Source organism: Chamaea fasciata, unplaced genomic scaffold (assembly GCF_029207755.1).
Source record: "Chamaea fasciata isolate MVZ Bird 193981 ecotype frontalis unplaced genomic scaffold, bChaFas1.0.hap1 SCAF_9, whole genome shotgun sequence".
Classification (NCBI taxonomy): Eukaryota; Metazoa; Chordata; class Aves; order Passeriformes; family Sylviidae; genus Chamaea; species Chamaea fasciata.
Window position 1 is genome coordinate 14545472 of NW_027094094.1, and position 23403 is coordinate 14568874.

Genomic DNA, 23403 nt, shown 5'->3' on the forward strand with positions numbered 1-23403 from the left:
ACCAGCTGGCTACATATGCTTTTAGAAATAGTGTTTTATTGCAAGTTCAGACATAAGGATTTCCTTTTCATTGTAGAGAGAGCTTTGGACGATTCCTCTTTTTCTCCAAAGAAAATGTTGACAATAGAAACTTTGATCTTCAAAAACTAATGCACATGACAAATTTAATTCATGTAAATAATTCTGCTAGATTCAGTAAGACCCATCACAGGAAGTTAAACATGCATAACTATCTCAAGTAAAGACCATGCACGTGGTCGGTATAGTGATATAGTCCAAAAGTTAACTTAGATAAAGTTCTCTCTTCAAAAGATGTAATGAAAATGCTGTCTTATCAAAAGATCATGTGGGTTTTTTCAACTAACATTTGAAAAACATTACATGCACTCAGGTTCAAATCTTGTAAAAGCAAGATTTATCTAGACAGCTTAATGGTGTTGTAAGTGTCCATGTAGTAAAATAGTAGTGATTTATCACATTTTTTTATATCCTCATATATTATGTTCAGTTCAATATAATGTGATTTTAGGAAATATCCCTGCCTAATTATAGTTTACAATTCCAGTGCTATATTGCTATTGTGAAACCTTTTCTACAATCATCCGCTCAAGATGTAAGTTTTCCAGGTGCTGACTTTCTTGAATACAATTGATTAAACTTAGAGCACAGAATCCTGTATGACACTTTGGGTGTTCAGTGATCTTTAGAAATAACCTTTAGACCTCAAGTTCTTGTGGGAAAAAAGAGTTTTATTTAATAGGATCATCTAATTCAGAATTTCTCTAGTGCTTGACAAAAGTCATAAAACCGACAAGCCCATTTCTTTTCAGAAGCACTTGCAGTCCTATTAGTAATGCTTTGATTCCTACTGCTTCTTGTCCTGTTCAGTTAATTAATATCATTCTGTAGTGGAGTGGGCTTGTTCAAAAGCTGAAAACTCTTTAACTCCCCCACTGTTAGGAAATCATATTAAAATTTCTATTTGAGAGTGACCTTGCTGCTTCCTTTTGTTGATACTTTAATACCACCAAACCAGTATTAGGGAGAGAATGAGTTGTGTGTCCTGCTAATGATGATAGTATTTTGTTTCACTGTTTGAATTGTGATGTTGCTTACAAAAAAAGGCTCTTGAATATGATTTTACCTGATTAAATCAGTTGATGTGGTAATTAATATGAGAACTCTCTGGATTTGGTATTTTGAATGTGACCTAGCAGTCCCTTATATCATCCAGGAGGACTCTTGATGAAAAGTCACCAGTATGAACACCAAAGACAAAAAAAAAAAAAAAAAAAAAAAAAAAAAAAAAAAAAAAAAAAATTTGCCTTATACTTTAAATACCTGAAAGTGGGGCTATTAAACAGTGGTTTTCCACAAACGCGACATTCTGTTTCCATGCTGCAGTTTCTCCCACAATCTGTTAAATTTATAACAGACTATTATCATTAATTTGCACTTTTGTAAGGACTTCCATTTAAATAACTAATCACCTAAAAGGAAATTTCTTGGTGCTTATGCTTTCTTTTGCTATCATCAGATAGTGTCAAGATCTGGAAACTGCTGTATACTGCTGGTCCTGTACAAATTAAAATGCTGATGAGCACACTGTTACTGCCTGTTTGGCTATAGCTGTTTGGGGGTTATTTCTGCCATATGAACATGCTGTGTACAATAGAAGGCAGCTTTTGAGTATTTTTCTGTTTTCACTAGTGCTTGGTATTGCAGCAAGTGAATGGGTTTAACAAAAGCTGGTATGTGTGAAAGGTAATGATAAAACCAGCTGGAATTGGAGGTGCTGAGAGACAAGGTTTTATTGGTTTTTACAGGATTTTGGTATGATTCTTTTTAAGAATGCTGACCACATGCTTTGTTTAGTTTGAAAAGACAATACAATGGGCCACAATCCCCTTCAGGAAGAGAGGTGCCAGTTTAGGCCATTATATGCCTCTTTGCACTTCTGATAATTTAGCTGAATGCTCTTTTAAGTTTCAATGTTCTCAAAGTCAGAAGGAGAGGCAGACACTCTGAATTACTGGACACAGATACTGGTATATAAAAATTTAACAAATACTGCCTGTATCTTTACAACTTTTCCTTCCTTGTGTTTGGGTATCAGGCTATGTAGATGTCCACCACACCCCATTTTTCTTGTGAGCTGTCAGTAGTGTTTTCAGTCCTTTTTCTCTTTTCACTTGTTCAATCAGTTTTGTTATTGTTCTGTGACTTCCCTCTTAGTCTGTCTGTATAGTTCTAACATTATCTGTTGGAGTCCTAGGTAGTAGCTCAGCTGTGGTTTTCAGTTTGAAGAGGGGAAAAAAGAGTGTAGTTAGCACCTGTATTTTATGATATCTCAATGTATCTCTCCATGTGTGGCACAAAAAGCAGGTATCCTTTTTAAAAATTATTTTTCTATTTCTGACATGTTTGAGGGCAAACTCCTTAATTTGTTTCTGTGGTGCCGCTCTCAATGAATTATGGATGTCTTGGGGAATAAACAGTAGTCTGGTTTACCAAGAAGGATTTTAAAATGTTAAAAAAAGTTTAGAAAAACTTATTTTTCTTTTTACACTGTAGGATTTCAGTAAAAATGATTCCAGTCTTATTCTGATACTATAAAGAAATCAAAGTCATTTTTCCATACCAGCATTTCAGGGAATTTCACAGGATGTCTGCTCACACTCCCTTTGTATCTAACTACATACCACGTGTAAAGAGAATAAACATCTTAAACTGCAATGTGTCAGCTGTTATCAGGCTTCCACAAAAAGTGATTAACTACTATTTGTACTTAAATTGTTATTTTGAAATAAAATATGTTAAGTTGGTATGTAAGAGAAACTGCAGAACTCTAAACACAATTTCTGAACAGAACCCCAACGTAGTTGTTCCAGGTGTACCATCTCAGTGGACCAGGTTTTCTGTCTTTTTTCAAATTCTCCTGGATGTCTGCCTAGCACACCTTTCTGCTTGAGAAGTGGAAAACTGAATCTTTCCTGATTAAGAGGAAGTGCACAGCAGGGGCAGGTGTGGTTGGGGGTCTGGTTGGTGTTTCCTGTAGCACTGAGTGTCCCTTCAGTTGCGCTCAGTGAGTGGGACTTAAAGGAAGGATTCTGGAGACTTCAATTTTCTAGACGTGGTCTATCAGCCTAGACAAAGGCCTGGATCAAGTCTGATCTGTACCAGCGCTCGGGCTGCTCAGCAGAAAATCAGGTGAAAGTTGACATTTTGCTGATTTTTGTGACGTTTGGGTGGGAGTTTTTTGCTTGTGGTTTTTGTGTATTTTCCCCTGTGAGTGTTATCAGAGGAAATACATATTTTCATTAATGGGTCACACTTCCTTCTGTGTTCACTATGCATTTGGGAATAGCAGTCTTCATCTAAATGCCTTGTCCTCCACAGATTTGGTTATCTGAGCTGTGCTTTTTCTGTGGATGCGCTGCTGTATGAGCTCACAGGCTTTACTGGGTGGGATGCAGCACCATCCCACTGAAGAAGCCTCAGCTGTGGAATTTGTTTACTCTGTAATGTCATTAACTTTGGAGGCTTACTGAAAGATGCCTTCTCTCTGAGGGGTTACAGGAAGTTGAAGTTCGTTTGCAATATGACTGAGAGCTCTTAATTTGATACCTTTTAAATACTATAGCGAGTTCTCTTACGCTGGGCCTGTTTTATACTTGCTGCACAGGGTCAAATTATCCTGTACTTTCAATGGTTTCATAAAACCAAAAATCACAGCATCATTTTCAGCAAACTGTGATTTGTGGCTTGTTTAATTCAAATGGAGGAATCGGAAAGAAAATCAGAGGAATTACTTTAATCCATTAGAACAATTTATTTTTTTAGGTATGTCTGTACTGTAAAGGAAGGGTGTCCAGGAAAGAATGGAAGCAATGGCTCATCGATTGTCCATGCTTCTCCATTGTTAGAATCTCCTTGGCATGATTCTGGTCCTGGTGTATAAGTGATGGTTGGTTGGTTGGTTGGTTGGTTGGTTTGTTTCCAGGGCAGGGTGAATGAAATTGCGTTCAGTCTGTGCTGCAGCCCAGCAGGGACGTCCATTTGTACCGTGGAACTACGTGCATGGATTCAGCGCTTTAGGATGTCAGTGCTAGACAAGAGAGGGTGTTTGAATGATATCCCTTTAGGGCTGGAACAGTGCTTCAGGGCTCCACAGGGCCAGGAAAGGACAGACCTGGTGTTAATGTCTTCTGAACAGCCTCCCTGGGGTAAACTGTCCCCCAGAGTGCCTTGGGAGAAGGAATAGAAGAGACATAAGACTTCAGAAGGTCAACTGCAGTAACCAAATGGCTCATAACACATCTGATCAGCAGAGCGGTACTGACAAGTAAATTGCTCCCCAGCACTATTTTAGTTGTATCCCGTCAGAGCTGGGACTGAAAGCACCTTGATTGGAATTTTCAGTTACTTGGGCGGTAAAGACAGTTTGCAAACTGAACTTTAAAATACGTACTTATTAGAAGGCTTCTCTGGGAAACTTCTTCCTTAATGAAACCAAAAAAATAAACAAAGAAAACGACTGCCACCACCAAAAAACCAAACACCAAACCGACCAATCAACCAACCCAAACCCCCCCAAAAAACCCAACCCCAACCAAAAAACTACTTTAAGTGAATTCTGGTGGAAAACTACTTTGATGGATTTTGGAAATACATTCATTGAAATAAAGTGTGCTCATTTTCATAATGTTTCTTCTGCTGGAATAAAATATTTAAAATGTGAGATTCTTAGCACTTAACTAGAAACTCATAATTACTTAAACCAGCTGCCTAGTTGCAGTGTATAGTGCGATTCATCACTGTGATTCACTAGCACATCAGAAAAAACATCCCAAAAAGCAACCAAGTGAAAATGCTATGGATAGATAAAATGTGAGAAGTCCTTATTCACAGTGGATGGATGGTGCTGGTTTATTTTTAAAAAATACAACCTCTATTTGAAGTTTGATTAGAATAAGTGAGTCAGTTTCTGTTGGATCTGACAGTTATAATTTTGTTATTAGCTTTCCAGAATAAAATACACGAAAACCACTTTTTTTTTTTTTTAATGTACTTATTCACCACACCATTGCATCTGTAAGTACAAGAAAAGGATGTTCATCACTGCTAAAATTTCTGCAGGTCTTTAATTAGAAGCATTTCCCTCTAAGCAGATGACTGTATTTGACAGAAAAGAGAAACCTACCTATTTTGGCCATACTTGACACATTTCATGTCTATTCTCTTACTTGTCTAAAGAAATAATGTATGAAAATTATTCAGTGTAATTTCAGCATCAGCAGTAAGAGCCACAATTTTTCCTGGCATTGATTATTTTAAAAGGCTTTTCATTGTCTGTAGTTAAGCCTTATTTCTCTGTTAAGATTTTGAACATTGTAACCAAAACTTTCCTCCCTTCCATTCTCATCCCCACAGCAAATATTCTCAGAAGGGAAGGATGTTATGAGTTGCATCAAAAGTTTAGTGAGTGATTCATTACTGTATGAAAAATCATGTGATTTACATTTGCCAGTGAAATTGTTCATTTTATTCACAGAATTTATCTTCAGTGCAAACCAAGTCCTTCTTGATAGCAGCCTGTTGCGAGTTCTTGTACATCACTAAAATTACAAAATTAATTAAGAACAGGTGGATTCGTCCCATGTAGCAGTACCACTCAGCTGAATGTAAATACTTGTATGAATTTCTAGAGAGGATGTTTTTTTCCTTAGGGATCATAATGGAATGTTAGGATTCTCTAAAGCTGCATTTCTGAACAGAAAAAGAATCATTTTTAAACTATGATACATACCCATATTACTTTGTTTATAAAACCTGAATTTAAGTTGACACTGTAGAGAAGAGGAAACCCTGAAGGAAACTTAGTTTTCGAAACCTGATCTCTGTGTGAAAGTCTCTGTGAAACTCTGGTTCGAAGGGTTTCATTTAGAAATTCAAATCTACATAGCTAAGTTTTGTTGGGATTTTTTTTTTTTTTAAATTTTGTGGTGTCACATTTTTCAAGACTCAGTTTATCTTTCACAAAAATGAATGAGATAGCAGTGTTGAAGAATCAAGAGCTGTGTTTACTGAGTATTCAATTTATGACCAAAATGATCTGCTTAATCTTGTGATATATTACTAGTTTGATAGTTATCTTTAATTAATAGGAGGGTTTTTTTTACGTGGGTTTATGATGGTTTCAATCTAGGCATGTAGGGCTGTACAGAACGGGACATGGAGGCAGAGTAGGAGATCCCCTGACTTGTGATGCATTTTCATGGAGTGCCAGCAAAGTTCAGGCTGTCCTCTGGGCAGGATGAATAGAAGGCTGGAAAAACAAATTGGCACAATGAAAAATTTTTAAAGACAGATATACGTGTATCCAAGCCAGCTGTGAGTTTTCAAGTGCACGTATCTTTGCAAATCAGACTATGCAGAGTGGTCCAAATACAATCTTTGTAGCGAATGTAATTGTAACAGACCTCAAAGATGGTCTCTCTGTAACAGAGCGTATTAAAAAAATGACCCAGTATGAAGTGGAATTTATGTTAGTCTTTCCAAGTCTAGCCGATTTTAATTTTGGGTCTTCATTTTTTCTTGACTGACTCAAGTTCTGTGCAGCCTCAGAAGACAAGCTGAATAAAAGAATAAAGTAATAGAACATTGAAAATAAAACACTAGAGCATTTTATGTATTTACATTTTCTAGTTTAGATGTTTTGAATTTTAAACAAGTCTTTCATCATGTCACTGCTGAACTGTATTCCTATTCCTAAAATGGTACAGAAGAGTTGCTAAATTAGATAAATATTTATTGTCATACATATTTTTTAATAGGAGAAGTATGAGGAGGAACTTGTGATATGTGGGATTTCTTAACTGATGGAAATAGACTGTGTGTATATTGAAACATATTTAATTTTTTTTGCAAACTTAGGCTTGTGTATACTTTCATATGCATGGGTGTATAGATCATGATCAGTGCCAAATTGCCACTTGTGGGTGATACTGTCTGGTTCTGGGTGAGGAGTAATGCTGCTGCACAAGTGCATTGCCAAGCAGCAAAGTGTAGTAAAATATAGGTCAGGGCTGAGCACCTCTGTTCTCCATGTTGATGGCCCACAGTGGGCCATCAACTCACATCAAAATATACATTTATTTATTAATTTTAGATCTGCAGATATCTCCAGATCTTACTAACATGGCAGTATTTTAACTTTGCTACATTAATAATTATTTTTTGTTTTCCTGTGGGTCAGTGTTGTTACATTTGCACCTAGACTTGAAGTTTTATGTGGTAGGTGTGTGTTGGGGCAAAGAACTTACTGTTCATATGCAACAGCAAATGCTTAGAGCAAGAATATCTTGTCTTGTGTAACAGATTGTTTAAAAACGTTACAAAAATAAAAATTGATCAAAAAAATCTCAACTTTTCTAGTTAAGAGTATAAAATTTCTTTTGAAATTTTTTTGGTCTACTTTCTATTTTATTGCAAGCTGCATGTCTTACTTTAAAATGTACTTTAGTGCACTAGAGAAGTACAGTTTATTGTAAATGTTGCATCAAAAGACTCATTTCTCAGGCAGTTGGAATTAGATTTTTTCAGAGACAAATGCTTCTTATGCACATTGCATAATCATTGGATTGAAAACCCAATTTCCTCAGCTTCTGAAACAAACCATTTCTTTTGCATATTGAAAAGTTTTTAAGGGGTGACATCTTCAGAACAAGTGCATGTTCATACTGTATTGCTTCTGAAATGGCTGGGAACATAACAGTGATGGAAAAATCACTAAACTAGAAAGGATCACTTGTGAAATGCACAGTACATTAACATAAAGAGGAAGAATAAACAACTTTTTCCATGGCCTGCATGCAGGGCCAGTTTGCAGGTCTGTGACAGTGGTGGTGCTTGATGGGTCTCATAGCTTAATTACTGAATTTCTACTATGCAGAGGTTGCAACTGGAAAACATTTTTGGGTTGTCTGTTTTTGTTTGCCTCTCCTGTAGAAAATTAAATACTTTGTCTGTATATGTGAGCTATCCATGGTATGATGGCTTGTACCTCCCTGATACAGCAGCCACTGCAAAGTGATTTTATTGTCCTCTGATCTACTGGAACAGTTTTTAACATGTCTTTTGCTTTACCAGCCTTTTTGCAGACTGGGAAGCCCAACAAGTACCTTAGTGGTAATTTAGAAGCTACTAGTAAAGTGTGGGCATTGAGCAGTGTTTGAATTTTCAAGCTGGAGTCAAAATTAATTTCTTGACATATTTCTTGACTGTGCTTTTATTTAATAAAGAAGAAACGATGCACTTCAAGAAATGGTAATCTTTATTTATGGCTATGATGGGAAAATGCAAACGAAGCAGCGAGTTTTGTGATTAGTATTTTACTGAGCAGTCACTTACTATAATTATATGTTTTAGACCAGTGGAATTATCATGTTCTATTAACCAGATTATTTCCTGACTTCTTGTAGGATTCTGAGTAACAACAAGATCTTGTGGTTGAAGAATGGCTCTTTCTTCGGGCTGAGATCCCTGGAGAGACTGTGAGTAACTGATCAGCCTTGCTCCACCTTCAATTAAAAGTCTTTGTACTTCAAATGTAGAAACAAACATCAGATAATGAAGTTGAGATGTTCTGAACTGTACTGCACAGTAGAGTTTCTAGGCAGTCATCAGGTTAAGAAACATCATAAAAATGAGTGCATGGGGATGGACATGGAACATACAGGAAAGCACTGCCATCAATTTGGAACTAAAATAAACATCCAGTCAAAGCCTTGTACTACACTATGTACACTATCACAGTGAAGACTGCTGTATGTAATGGTAACACTAATATACCTGACATGTAGTTTGGGTTATTTAACTCATTGGTCTCCAATACTTCTATTTTAGCTCTATACTAATTTTATTTTTTTTCTGTATTTTAATTATAATATCAACAAATTGGACGGCATTTATCACAGGAGCAAACAATGATTTTGATAAAGCTCTATGGCTCCAAGCTAAATTACGTTCATACTGATTTGTAAGAGTAGCTTTATTATGTTGAACTGTTGATATGAAGTTGTTGCTACATTCATGAATTCATGAATGTATTCTGTGTGGTGTGAATATTTCCATATGCAAAGAAATTATGTATTCAAATCAACTTTAGCTAATATTTTTACTATAGACATGTGTGATATGCATGTTGTTTATGGTTGTGGAATAAAGTGGGTAAACATACCATACTGAGATGTTTGAATATCCTAAATGTGGTTTAAAAATAAACAACTTATTTCAAGGTCTAAAGCAATCCCTTAGGCACCTTGAAGGATTTGGGTAAAGTGACTATCAGAATATTTATGTTAAGTAACATTAGATTTTCTCTGCATATAGCTATAGTTGTATCAAATACTTTCTTTAAATAAATATTAATGTCTTAAATTATATGGAATATTAAGTAGTATGGAATGGAGAGTAATGTATTATTTATTAACTGGTTTAATGTTAGGATTAACAGTGATATGAGGTTTGTGAAGAAGTCTACAAACATTTTAGACAAAACAATTTAGAACACAGAATAGAATTACAAATTTATTGCAAGAAGGGAAATTAGTAAATTAAATTCTCATGTAATGTAAGTAAATGTAAGTAATGTGGTGTTTAGAACTAAAGCAAAATATTTCCTCTGAGGTTTTTTTAAGGTTTAATTTACATTGGGGAATTGTACTGAGCATGTACTTTTAAGAATTTTATTAGTTGACTAGTGAAAGAAATACTTCAACCTAAAAAGACATTATGAACAAAACTAAGAACAGTGAGAAAACAGAAAAAGTGTCTTAGGTGTGTAACCTCAAGTACCATCACGGTCTAAACCATTTCATTTTCCTGTGTTGATTTTTCACAACAGTACGGATAAAATGAGTATCATCTCCTCTGTTTATAAATCTGTTTGGCTATGGTGTTAATACAAAGTCCATGAGTGGTCCATCAATTGAAGACTGCAATTCGAGTGATGACATTCTCATGATTCATTGTTCATTGCCCTGTTTCTGTTTCATTTGGGGCCACTCTGGCCCCATATGCTTCTTATCAATATCCGTGAAATCCTAGTTTCAGCTGGAGGGGTGAGAACATCTGGAATAGTCTACTAGGAGGTGAGTGTGAATGAATTACAGCTGGATGAGTGCTCCTAGCTCTTGGACAAAGGTTTCCCAAGCTTTGCCTTTTTAACAGAACCTAATTCAGAGCAGTACTTCAGGTGCTCAAAGTGGAGAACTCTGGCAGCAGCTGCTGTTGATATTCATGACTTATCAAAATGGACCAAGAACTTTCATTCTTTACCTAAAAGGAAGTACTGTAGCAGGAAAATCCAGCTTCCTTTAAAATGATGTTAAGTTTACCAGATTAGGTCCTTAGGAACACGGGTGTGCTGGAGTTAGGAATTACTCATTTAATTATTTAATTTGGCTTTGCACTCCTTGTGGTCCCATTCAGGCAAAAAAGAAATGTGAATGCCACAGAGGAAAGAATCATGTAAGTCAGTAATTTTTGTTTTTTTACACTTACTGTGAGATCATGAGCCAAAAGATTGTAAGCTTACATAGAAAATGAAGTCATTCAATGTCAAACTGGATAAAATTAGAGAAGTAAAATTTCAGGTGGAATTGAATGACTTGTATATTCCAGAGTGCTTAAACCCTCTTTCTGGGTAAAGAATGGTTTGAAGCCCTACTCCAATAAGTGAGTGACAACTTTCCCCCTATTATTTTGTTTTTCAAGCCATGTCACAACAGGAATTGGATTGCAGAACTGTCAATCTTCTCAGGTTCTGGTGATTTTTCAAGAGTTACACAAGTGAGGTCCCTCACTGAGCAGTTGTCTCAAAGTGGGACTGTCATTCTATCAAGCAAATCAAGAAAAGTTATTTACCTTTTAACTGTCCATTCTAAGAGTAAGACAAAATTGATTTCTCTAAAACTAAGGCTATTGTAGAATTCTAATATTTTGCATGATTTTTTTTCCCAAATGCTTTTTAGAAAATTGCAGTATTTTTCAACCATGTAAGAATGACAAGATTACCATTTTGGATTTCCTCAAACTGTGTTGCTGCTATAGGAAACCTGGGGACAGAGCCAACAAACCAGGGGAAAACATGTTTGGGGATAAAGTTACTTCCTGTTTAATAATTTAAAGTTAGTACTATATTTAAGAATAATCCATTAATAATAAAAATGAAATGTAATAATGTCTAGTAAAAATAGTGATCAAAATACATGTATGAAATACTGACATTTTTACTGGGCATTTTGTAAAAGCGCTTTGAAAAACACTGCTTCACAATGGTGCACTTTCAGTTTTATGTATGTGTATGAACAGTGACTCGTGAGGGATCTGTAGAGGTGGCAATCCCTCTCCATAGTTACAGTTTTCTGAAATTAAGGATTGCTGCCATGTGCTGGTTTGGAAAGGTTGGCTCCCAAATGTGACATGGCATCTGGATCATGATGTGCCTCTGTGCCACGGAGCTTATGCTGTAGGACTAACAAGAGGCATTACAAAGTGAAGGTCATAACTTAAATACTGTGAGAGAATAAAAGTTTTCTGTAAACTTAGATATTCTATGCTCTCTAGTTACATGATCCTTGAGTTGGAATAAAATCAGAAGTGTAGGTAAGAATATAAATAACCTTTTTTTGAAGCAAGCGTTGTAAAGGAACTGTTTGTTAAAATATGAAGAGCTGTGTGGAATTTAACCATAAGAGATCTACAGGCCATAAATTCTTTACATGAGAATGCACACCTTGAACCCATTTCTGTGATACACCCTGTGGAGATGGCTGGCTTCATATTCAGGAGGCTGAGAATTCAGTTTGGATCTGAAGCTCAGGGCAGACTTGACAGCTTGTAATGATTTCAGTTTCAGTGCCTTCCCTGTCTGCAGTCAGTGTTCTGCCTTCCCGGAACAGCAGGAGTTATCACAGACATTTCAATAAGTTTTTCCTGTGCTCTGGGTACCATAAAAGAAAGGCAAGCTGGGCTTTCCAAGCCATGAAAGAGTGAGGTAACCCTTTCAAGTAAGTATCAACAATCAGAAAACTCTCATTTAGTGAAATATTTGGAGGGATCTGAACAACTGAATTGTCTCTGTAATTTGGAGGTGTAATTATTGCATAAAACAGAACAATGTATCACACGGATAAATCTGTGACAGTTTCCTTCCTTAAGAATTATTTTTATTTATTTATTTTTATTTTCTGGGTATGGGATTAAGCAAGCTATTACCCAAAGAATCACAGGCTAGTGCAGGTTACCAAGTTACTTGCAGATGCCTTATCATGGCAGTATGTGGTATGGAGGCTGCCATTAAGCACTGCCACCCCCCTCAGTGTGCAGCAAAGTGATAGTATTAGTGCCAGCTGTGGCAAGGTTTTTTGTGCCTGAGGATATTTGGCCAGCCATAGTCCATGGGATGCTTCTGGGAACCAAGACCGAGGTGATTGGGCCAGGTGCTCCAGCTGTGCTGGACCTAAAGCCAAGATCCAGACTAGGAAAATAAATCTTTTGCCCTCATCCTGGTGCCAGCTGGCACAAAACAATATGTACTTCAGCTATTATCCACACTGCTAATTTTCTAACTTTGCACAGCAGGCACTTCGCCACAGCTGCCCCCACAGCCTTGAACTATCTCCCCATGTTACCCCTCCCTGGGGAAATCTGTCGTGGCTTCCCTGCTGTGAGCTCCTGGTTCTGTGGAATTGATTGTGTGCTTGGGATTTTCAGAAGTGGGTGTGTGAAGTCACTCTCTCTCTCTTTCATAACCAAATGCACTTTTTCATTAGGTTTATAGGGGCATTATACCTCTGAGACTGTTGCTCCTTTGTCCCAGTGACTGAACCTCTAACGGGTTCAGGAGCTATTGGGAGGGAACCAGCAAATAAAAATAAAGAAACATACACAAACAGACCATGGTTGCATAGGCAGTTTCCTTGGGAAATCAGGATGAAAGATCACTTAGCAAGATTACACATATTTTTCTCAGCTGAGCCAGAAGAAAAACCATGCCAGGCACTAATAAGCAGCAGTGACTGTTTTACAAAAAGTCACTTTGTTATATTTTCAAGACAAAGAAAAATAGTACTGAAGTATCTCAAAGAATTTAGCACTGATTTAATTTTTGTTTTAATTTTTTTAGTGCTATAGGTGGGTCTTACTCAACCAGGCCTCATGTAGACTGTAGGTAGTTTTATTAAGTGCTGCTGTAGCATCAAGATCCAATCATGTGTGAGTGCTGCACAGCCCCACATTGTATTCACTTATTATTGGACAAGACTGAATAAAAGCTACTTCCAATAGAATTCAGTGGGACATTCAGTGGGACATATGTTGTGGTGTGCAAGGACGTAATAACACACTCAGTTGAGGGATAGAAAGGGCTAGAAAGACAAGTGTAAAAAATTAGACCATAGAAAACACATGTTGTTATGCAGTTGTTACAAAAATATTATATTTAGAATTTCTTTAGCAAAATTCAAGTAAGCAGAAGTGTAAAATATAAGGGTTTGACATTTTTTTAACATGCAATTTACATTTTCTAAATTACTGTCCTCTTCATTTTTTTCCCTGCCCATACATTTGAAATGTGCATGTGCACACACACACAAAGAAACAGATGTTCTTCCTAGGTACTGTGACAGATTGGAAATATGCTCAAAGAAACTCTTAACAATTTTACTTTCAGCACATTTCGTGTGACATCTTTAAAGTTAGAAACTTCATAGATTAAATTCAGAATATGTGTTCTTTTTTTGATTTTTGTAAAAAATAGAAGAATACTGGTTATTATGAACTCATAATATTTCAGACTGACAGCCAGGATCCAGCTGTGCAATGTTTTTGGCTTTTATTTTTTTTTCCCCCCTTGAAGATCTTGCGGCTGAGGAGTGTGCCCCTAACTTTGTGCAAGCGCTTTTAACAGAAAATAAATTGATAAGCTTGGAGACCTCAAATGCCACTGAACTGTGTGTTTAGAGAAATGCTGTGATGGTACTCAAGGAAAGGGCAATCTAAAAATCTGTTTCTTAGGGCTGTTTGTTGTGTAAATAGTCATAGTATGAATAAAACTATTCCATTTTGTCTAGTTTTTGTATTTGGCGAAGTATGGAGGCAGAAAACTCTAGAGCATCTGAAGTTTTCTTGCAACTTTTTCTTTCATTTGAAATCCTGCATGGATTTAGTAAATTCTCTAGGTCCAGTTGATAATGATAGCAAAGAAGTTATTTCTTTATTCTCAAAGAACAAAAATAGAGGTCCTGCAACCATTATTTTTTCATCTTTAGAAATATGTCTAGGACACCTGTGGAAATCTAAGCAGTTTTCCATGTAAAATTTCTTACTCTGTTGTGTTGAAATGGTTTCCAAAAGCTCATTATGCTGCATTACTGTTTGAAGTGATTGATGGTATTCTGGTAGATGCAGAAGGATGGGAATAGTCATGGGGAATGATTTTTCTCCAGGAGCAAGACTGTGCTTTGTGCCTGCACTCTAAACTAGACTGAATTCATGTTCCTCTTGGCAGTCATTGAACTTTGGGTTGCCCTTTTGGTTTCAGTGTCAGATGAGGAGTTTATCTTTTTAATTTTGATGATGCCAGGGTTTGCATGAGGCAGGAGGGTTCCCTTTGTTGGTCCTAAATGCAGGTTGATATTAATTGATAGGTGTGTTTGCCTGCAATACGGTCTGTACAGAGACACTTGTAAACACTGAGCTTGAAAAACCAAGTTCTGAAAATTCATGAATTACTGAAGTTAAGGTACCTATTGGTTCAGAGACATGTCTATTGCAGATAATTGGTTTAGGGTGTTGGCGATACTCGGGAGATAAAGAGCTTTGCAAATGCTGGAAAAGAAAACAAACCCAGTGAATGTAGGCAGTGGACGGACCAGAAAGAGGAAAGAAAATAGTTATGCATGTAGTAATCATTTTTCACCTAAAATTAGAATAGCTTTTTGTGAAATGAATGGTTTTTAAGGCTCATCCTGGAGCATGGAGAAAAGCAATTTCTACCAAGAAAATGAGTGTTAAGCTGGTAAATGGGACTGTATTCTTCAGAGCTTAATACACACACCTCCTTAGCCAACTCATTTTTTCATTGGTAGTAAATGCCACAGTTGGCTGCTGTGAGATTTTTTTTTTCTGGGGTTTTTATCATATCCCTGGGTTAGAACCAGGTTCCTAACCCATCCTGGGACTCCTACTGCATTTCCTCACACCAGTCTGCCTTTGTGGTGACTGCAGCCCAGGGATTTTGCCTCTCTTTGGTGCTTGGTTCTCTGTCGTTGAGGTACTTTTGGTCATGTTACTCAATAATGCCAATGTCAGATGTATTCTGGTATAGACAGAAGATAGAGATGTTCACTTAAATGAATGTGCTCTTTAAATATCTGACTTCATGTACCTGTCAATGAAGATTGTAATGTATTATTGAATTATTGAAAAATATTAAATGCATGTCAAAAAAGAGTATTTTTTCCATAAAATCAATTTAGTTCTACAAAATACATTTTCTATAAAATCATTTTAATATTTTAAAATTTTAATGGCATGGATTGTGAGATTGGTATGAGCCTGATATGAGATTGAAAGGAGATATGAAAATGATCCTGGTAGCACTAGACTTCCTTCAGTTCCTCACTGCTAGGGTTTTTTTGGGTTTTTTTAGCATCAAATAAGAGTTCCTCATTAACATTTACAATATTTGAATTATATCTGTAAATCATGCAACACCACAAATTTAGTAATTGCAAATAAAATTTAATGTTACAATGAGAAGTCTCCCCTATCACTTAATTAGCTAGAATTATCTAATTCTTTCTAGTTGACTGTTTAAGTTGAACTAAGTTTTTAACTAACCATATTTATTTATTGACAGATTTCTTTTGTCATTATCTGATTTTGGAAGATGTTGTATTTTAGGCATTGCATTCAATTAAAAATATAGCTTTTTAGCTTCTGTGTATTTTACTTGAAAACAGTCCTTCTTAATCAAAAAGGACTTTGTCTAAATAGGGAATTTTATGCATGCTGTAGCAAATGCATAATGGTTAGGTAATACAATATTTATATGATGATGTTAACCGAGAGAGTCTTTTGAAAGAAGAAAATCTGTGAAAGAAAAGGCTTTTATTTGAGAGAAGTGATTGGAAGTCAAGGACAGCCTTATTTTAGAGTTTTTTTAAGTTTTCATTCAATTTTTGTCTCATCACTTGATCTCTCTCTACCTCTATGTTTTTTTGTCTGTGTTACTTATTCACTATTTCCAAATGTAGTAATACTGGGAGATCGCAGCTTATCAGGAGAGAGGAAACAAGAAAAAGTACGTTGATATTTGTGTAATGCCAATTATTTTATATTTCTACCTTAAGTGGAGTCATTTATGTACATTCCTGCCCTGACTGGAAAGAAACCTTAATGGGCACAAATACACAAGTGCAGATAGAGGATACTGATGCTTGTTGAAAATACCTGCCTGGTTACGTAAGCAGCAAGAAGCAACAGCAGACCTAAGGAACTTTGAAAAATATCATGGATCTGGACTTGGAAAAGCCACTGTTGTTCCTCATTGTTGGTAAAGGAGTACAGGGTGAATTGTTCTTCAAAGTAAGTATTATTTTGCTGCAGGCAGTGTTTTAATGAATTACATGGGAGGAGGGTATCCAGTTTGCTATCATTGCACAGAAATTTTGAGAAACCAGAGAAGTAGAAACAGAGGAGGATCAATGTCTCAAGTCAAACTCAGTGAACTTAATTAAAAATTGTCTTTTCATTTTAATTCTGTGGTCCTTGATAGATATCTTTATTCTGTTTATGACTAACAGTAAGTTATGCATTTAGTAGTGCAAAAGCTGAGTATTTTTTGACACTGCCCTCCCTAGAAGCAAGTTAAAAAAAAACACCAACCAAAAAACCAGTATCCCCAAACTCTCTAAATGCCAGAATCCTTTATGTCCTAGTGTGCAGTATCAAAGAGAGATGTAGCATTCTATCAGGTATTGTAAAACTTCTACTGTTCTTAATATGACTGTCAGAAACACAGGAGTTGGAAATTAAAAGTAAAATTACACTACCCTTTTTCTAAGAGGCTCTACATACTGTAAGTCTTACAACCATGAAGTATCTATCAAAGCACTTGTAATGCAGTGTGACAGAAAGGTAATGCATTTTTTTCCTCTATTCATTTGTTATTTATCAGTACAAAGTCACAATACAGACTATTAGACATCACATAGATTGTGTTTTAGAGGATGAGACAACAGGAAAATACCCTGTATGTCTATTGTTGTAGATTTGCTATGCTGTAATGTGCAAAAAAGAACAGTAATTCTAGAATAAGAGGATGTTTCTTTTGGGATATTGCAGTGCTGTTTAAAGATAGCAGTAATTAGCTCCGGTTAGCAAACCAATCCCATTGTTCTAGAGCAAGGGTCCAGAACCAAGCGTGATTCCAATCTTTTCTTCATACCTTGAGCCTGTGTTTTGTTTGCCTCTTAAACTGCCTTATTCATTCGTCTGGTTCTGTGGTGTACTTGTTTCTGCCTGGAAGCAGCATGGGCTCCCAGGCGGTGTCTTTGCTCTTAATTCCATGGTTTGTGGTGAGATCTGAGACCTGCTCACCGCTGCCCTCCCTCGCAGTGCTGCTCCTGGGCGTGACAGGCACTTGTCATTCTGAATGCTCTGCTGAGGTTACGCTCCTCTGGTTCTGACACGAAACTATGGCTTCAACTTGGGCACAAAATTTCCAGCTGCTGGCAGGGATGGGATGTAGCACCAGTATTGGAGGTGTCAGTGGTTTGCCAGGCTGCATTGATGGACTTTTGAGTGTAGCTATTTGCAAAACAGTTTTCTGTTGGAAATGTGAGCATGGCAAAATAAAAACGTTCTGCAGGGGCCACAGGAGTTTTACAGGACCATCTTTATCATAGATACCATGTTTTATTTAAACTGCTTTATAGTCACAAAATATAGAATCTTTTTTGATTGACAAAGCTGAACTAAACCACTTAGGACTCATGCAAGCTGTCTTTCTATAAAGAAATGCAGACTGGTTGAAACAGTAGGAAAAACAGAAATGTGGTTTTAGGGTAGTTTGTATGAAGTCAGAGAGAAGCATGCTGGGAAGCCAAGCCGATAAAAATTAGAGTTAGATCATCAGCAACTGAGCTAATCTTGTGAAGGGAACTGTGAGGTGAATTGGTAGCTGAATCCTTTTATTCAGTATGTGGTTTTGACTCCTCAGCTGCAGGTGATTGGTGGAGTAACCCCCTCAAACTCCAGGAAGTACTATATATTAGTTGTATTCGGATGCAATGGGTCTTTAACATGTTTACTGTCAAGAAGATGAAAAAGTTGGTTCGTCTGGTAGTATTGATACACAAAATGTGAGAGATCTCAAGTTCTGACTAGGGATATCTCAGCATCATAGTGGTGTTGGGTAAAAGTGAGTATCCAAAGAGAAGCTCCAGACTCAATCCTTCCCTCCCAGAGAGTTTTCTGGGCCCTACTAATAATTTTTCTTTTTGTGTCTTCACCTCTGACTTGATATCAATTGACTGACATTTCTCAATTGCTTACTTCTAAGGACAAAACTCCTATGCATATAGATTACTGTCTGCCAAAAGTGCATGTCTGTACACTAGGCTGGGAGATCCTAGATGAAAACATGCTATTACTCATTCATATCATGCTAGTCTGTAAATGCTCCAAGGGTACCAATGACCCTGGGAGCTTGCTGCCCTCAAAACTTCTGGGGATGCCTGCAGAAAGCACAGCTTGTTCTCTTGATGCTTGGGCTTCGCCAATAATCTCTGAGAAGGCAAAAAAAAAAAAAAAAAAAGAGAATAGAATTGAAAAGGAATGGAAAGAAGGGCTATGGTTTATGCCAGTTTAGTTTAAAGAAAAAAAAATCCCCAAAATGAGTTGTCTGAAGTAGTTAGGGAAGCTGATGTAATATAACAGCTGTGGGCAGTTTTTCTCCCCACTTCTTAATATAGACAGAATTGATTAGTTGGGTGTAGTAGAGTGCTGCGTGTGTCAAGTAGGTACAAAATGGTTGTTCTCACGAGAAAATTGCATGCAGACTTAGCACATGATAAGCTGTCTTGTGTTAACACAAATTGCCTCGTTCTTGAAATGGAAAGTGACTGGGAGTGCTATAGAAGATGTTTGTGTAGTCTGAGCTATGCACATATTCTGTGAAAAACAGAAAGAATTACAAAATTCCCCTATGTGCTGCTTTAGAAAGCGTATTGCTGAGGAGAATGCAGAGAGAAACATTGTGCTGAAATAAAATGCATGTTTTTATTTGCTTGTTAACTTGAAAAAATGAAATAAGAATTGTATATGCAATGGTAGATTCATCTGATAAAAATAAGCAGTTTAAGTTAAAAATAAGCCACTTGAGTTAGCATAAAACTTGTTGAAGCATAAGTAAAATGTTTTAATCATGCCTTTATAACCCAGGAAACTGCCAAAGGGGCAACCTGAACCTCTTAAAGTCAATCTCTGTCCATGAAAAAATATGGAAGATTCTAAATCAGGAAATATATGTTAGCTGTAGGTGCCTGTAAAAGCCAAATTTATTAAAAAACATACCCTTGGCCTTAACTGTAACACTTCTGCCATGATGCTATAATTAATGGCCAATGAAAGAAAGTTTTACAGCTAATGTATGTACTCAGACACATGGTACATTTATTACTTTCACCAAGTGTGTTATACCATTTTTTACATTCAGTATTCCCATTTGTTTGTTCATGCAAAGTAAGTTAATACTTTTTTAAAGACCTTGAAGACGTGCTTTTCAGCTGAAAGGGCAGTTTAAAGTACATTGTGTTCAGAACAAAACAGTGTTTTATGTACTATGTCAGCAGCTAAATTGAGAATTTGATGCTTTTTTCCCCTTTGTACCATTAATTGCTTTTAGGTATTTCTGAGAAGTGCAAGTGCCTCACCAGGGACAAATTCTCTCATTTGAGTGAAGTTTAAATACTGTATTAAGCTTTCCTACTGTACAGAGTTATGTGAACTTACAAAAATATTTAGGAATGTAAGGCCAGAAGGGGTTGCAGCCAGCCTGAACTTCCAGGGATAGAAAGAAAAGTTGTTCAGCTCTCCCTCTCATCATATACACCACAAATGAGCCAGTCCATTAACAGCTTTTCAGCACTCCATTAAGAACACTGGAACTTCAGTTCCGTATAATGGCTCTAAAACTTATAATAGATCACAAAGGAAGAAATTGTAATGTGCCACAGGTTGGGTTTTTTAATTTTTCTTTTATGTGTCTTTGCCACTGTAACCAAAAAATCCTTGTCAGCCATTCTGACAGTTTCTTTAGCCATGACTGTGCCAGCAAGGTCCACCCACACAGGCACTGATTTTTCAGTGCTGGACTATAGCAGGTTACCAGTGTAAACTATCCAATACACACTCTCTCAGCCTTTTTTAGTGAAACAGGAGGAGCCATGTCCTGCATCAAACAAGAAATAAATAAATGTTGCTGGTCCTGGAAGATGCCTGGGGAGGAGTAAGCTCTGGATATGCAAAAATTCATGTCACAAGCTGAAATTTCTAACTCTAGGAAGCCATATTCATGCATAAACATTATCAAACTGAACACATAATTTGAAGGCTGCCCCAAATCTTTATTTCTACTTTTTCTTATCTATGATCTAATTGTAGTCATAGCCTATTTTTATCCATATGATTTTATGGTACTGTTATCTTGAAACTAATATTTTTCTCTTTGTAGCGTTCACCATTCATAAACAGTGATGTAATATTCATTTTCTTCATCTAAGCAAGCCAAAAATATGATAATCTCTTAGTGATATCATGAAAATAACCATGAATTGTACATATCCTTAAAAAAAATTGAAGTGTGTCTAGAAGCAAGATTATTATCTGCAAAGATTTATTATATACATAATGGCAATGTACTCTCTTTATAGTCTAAAAAATTAATTTTAATCCAGTTAATTGAGTACTCAGATAAGTACAATTTCAGCTTAGTTTAGCATTCAGAAGTGATGTTCATGTTGTAAAACTGGTGCAGTTGAATATAGAAAAGACCCCTCTGGACCTGCAGTAAATAAATATCCTGGGGAAATTCACCGTGACTTTAGGGCTTAGGAGGTCTGTACAAAGCTGCTTTCCCTGGTCTTATGTCACAAGTCAGTGCTGACCAAATGGTTACTTAAAGATGCCTAGTGAAAATTTAAAGCTTCCTGCTGAGGACATTGAATTGATTCTTACTTTTCATCCTATTTTTATTTTTGTTGTCTCTATTTTCAGGTTGAGTGCTGGATGGGTGGGGGTGTTCCTTTTCTTTTTGCCCTCTCGAGAACTGAGAATTCAGTAAATTGAACATTTTTTTTTTCTTTTTTCTAAGCTCAGTCATCTGCACAGAGGGTAAAATGCAGACCTTTTCTTACAGGTCTTCTCTCCTGACTTCGTTGCATTCAGGTGTTTGAGTAGCAGTCTGTGATGATTACTTTGTAGTTTATTTGTATAAGTCAAATTAAATATCTTTCACTTGGAACAGAAATGAGACATTTCACTCATTTTTCCCTATTGGCTATGTTATTGCAAAGCAGCTGCTCCCTGTTTTCTTAGAGCTATCTACTCATGTATTCAGACTCTGTAATACTGTAAGGTGAGAAAATTCCTGTTAGCTAATAGCTCTGACATAACTTCTCCTTCATTCATTAATTTCCTACCTTTCTACTTGCCTTGCTCAAATCCATGGTAAGCAGTGACAATGAAAGGAAAAACATAGAACAAAAGCAGAAAAACGGTATTATAAAATAGTAAGTATTAGGACAGAGGTGGAGGATCAAATATTTATAAGGGGTCACCAGTAGCATGTTGGGTGGAAATGGTCTTTTATGCAGAATTTCTTCTATTGTTCCTCCTTACATAAGGAAATTTCTGGTCTTCCCACCTCTGTGTTGAGTTGCTGTGTTAATGGGTGCATGTCCTAAAGTCTTATTTTCTCATATCTCTTCCCTTTGAAAAGTCCCAGAAGTTCTCTCTTTTTATGTGACTTGCATCATAAAAATAAATATATTTCTGTCCTTTGGTGTCTTTGTGTGTTCTTTCATCATTCTGTCTGCTTATTCTTATTGTGTTGAAGTACCATACCACAACGCAGGCATTTTGTTTTTATGTCTAGCATTCTATACCTGAATCATTATTTAAGTAGTTCCATAAGTGTGCATGAAGTCCTATATTCTTACTTACTTTTGGTCCGTTTCCCCCACAAATCTGTAAAGGCATTTTCATATGACAACTCCTCAAGAAAAGAACCAGGGTTTCATACTCGCAAAGGTGAGCTAAGCCAAGTTTCATTTCTTCAGCCCACCTCATGTCTCTCAGGAGCAATTGTGCCTCTTCTATGTTGTTACAGAGGTGCTGTTCCCTGGTACTCAACTCTTTTCACAGGAGCAGCCAATGTTTCTTGAGAAAATATAGCATGCCACTGGGCAGCTATTTCATTAGCAGGCATTTTAGGAAAAAAAGTAGGTGCAGGCTGGGAAGTGAAACTGCCTGATAGCTACAAAGAAAGTAGAGCCATAATTTATGAAGGCTGTGTGCTGGACACATGGAGCTGAGCATATGCCAGCAGTGAGCGTGAACTCTTGGGGGCTCTGGGCTCTTGCCAATTCACACAAAAGCTGGTACAGGTACGTCATTGTTGCTGCTGTTGCTACAGCTCATGGAACTTGGGGTGTGCCAGGCTTTCTTTTGCTAAATGAACCTGGGGAATTGATTTCTTTAAATACTAGGTGTTTCATAGTGAGGTTGAGGCTCAGTTGGCTAAAAACTCTAGCATTTTTAATGAACTATAGAGCATTAGCTGTGTGATTTCTATTTGTTTATTTAAATACTTGCATGTTTTGGAGTTTTTGCATATGTTGCTGTAATGTGCTATTTAAGCCACTGGTGGTACACTATGAAGTCCCATTGATTGCCCCATTTTCTTGGTACGTTGCATCTAAAAGCAGATGTGGATACTGTTTTCATTAACCAGGTTTACAAAATTGCTCAGAAGCGTAAACAACATTCACACAATTTTGTGATCCTCAGTCAGACTTCCATGAAATGCAGATTTTCTGAAACCAAAGCTTTTCTAATGACCTACTAAGTCATTGTGTAGTTCAACATTTAAAAGATGACATATGAAAAGCAAATCCTAATGAAGTGTGGTGAGCCAGCAAAAAGCAGATGGGTTCATGCACAGTATTACCGGTCTTGCTGAATGACTGAAAGAACCTTTTATACTAAATACAGATTTTACTGTCAAACTTTAGCAATGGGCTGATGTTAAAAAAGTAAACTGTGAGAGCA

The 23403-nt window shown here is 36.7% G+C and overlaps 1 protein-coding gene across 1 annotated transcript in view; it reads left to right on the top strand.

Annotated features, from left to right (window-relative positions):
• The window catches only part of LOC136293946 (adhesion G protein-coupled receptor A3-like), a 257200-nt gene that overhangs the window by 32949 nt on the left and 200848 nt on the right, over positions 1–23403 (top strand). Inside the window, exon 2 of the mRNA XM_066191148.1 lies at positions 8484–8555. Coding sequence (XP_066047245.1) covers positions 8484–8555 — 72 coding nt within the window. The remainder of the gene's footprint in view (positions 1–8483; positions 8556–23403) is intronic.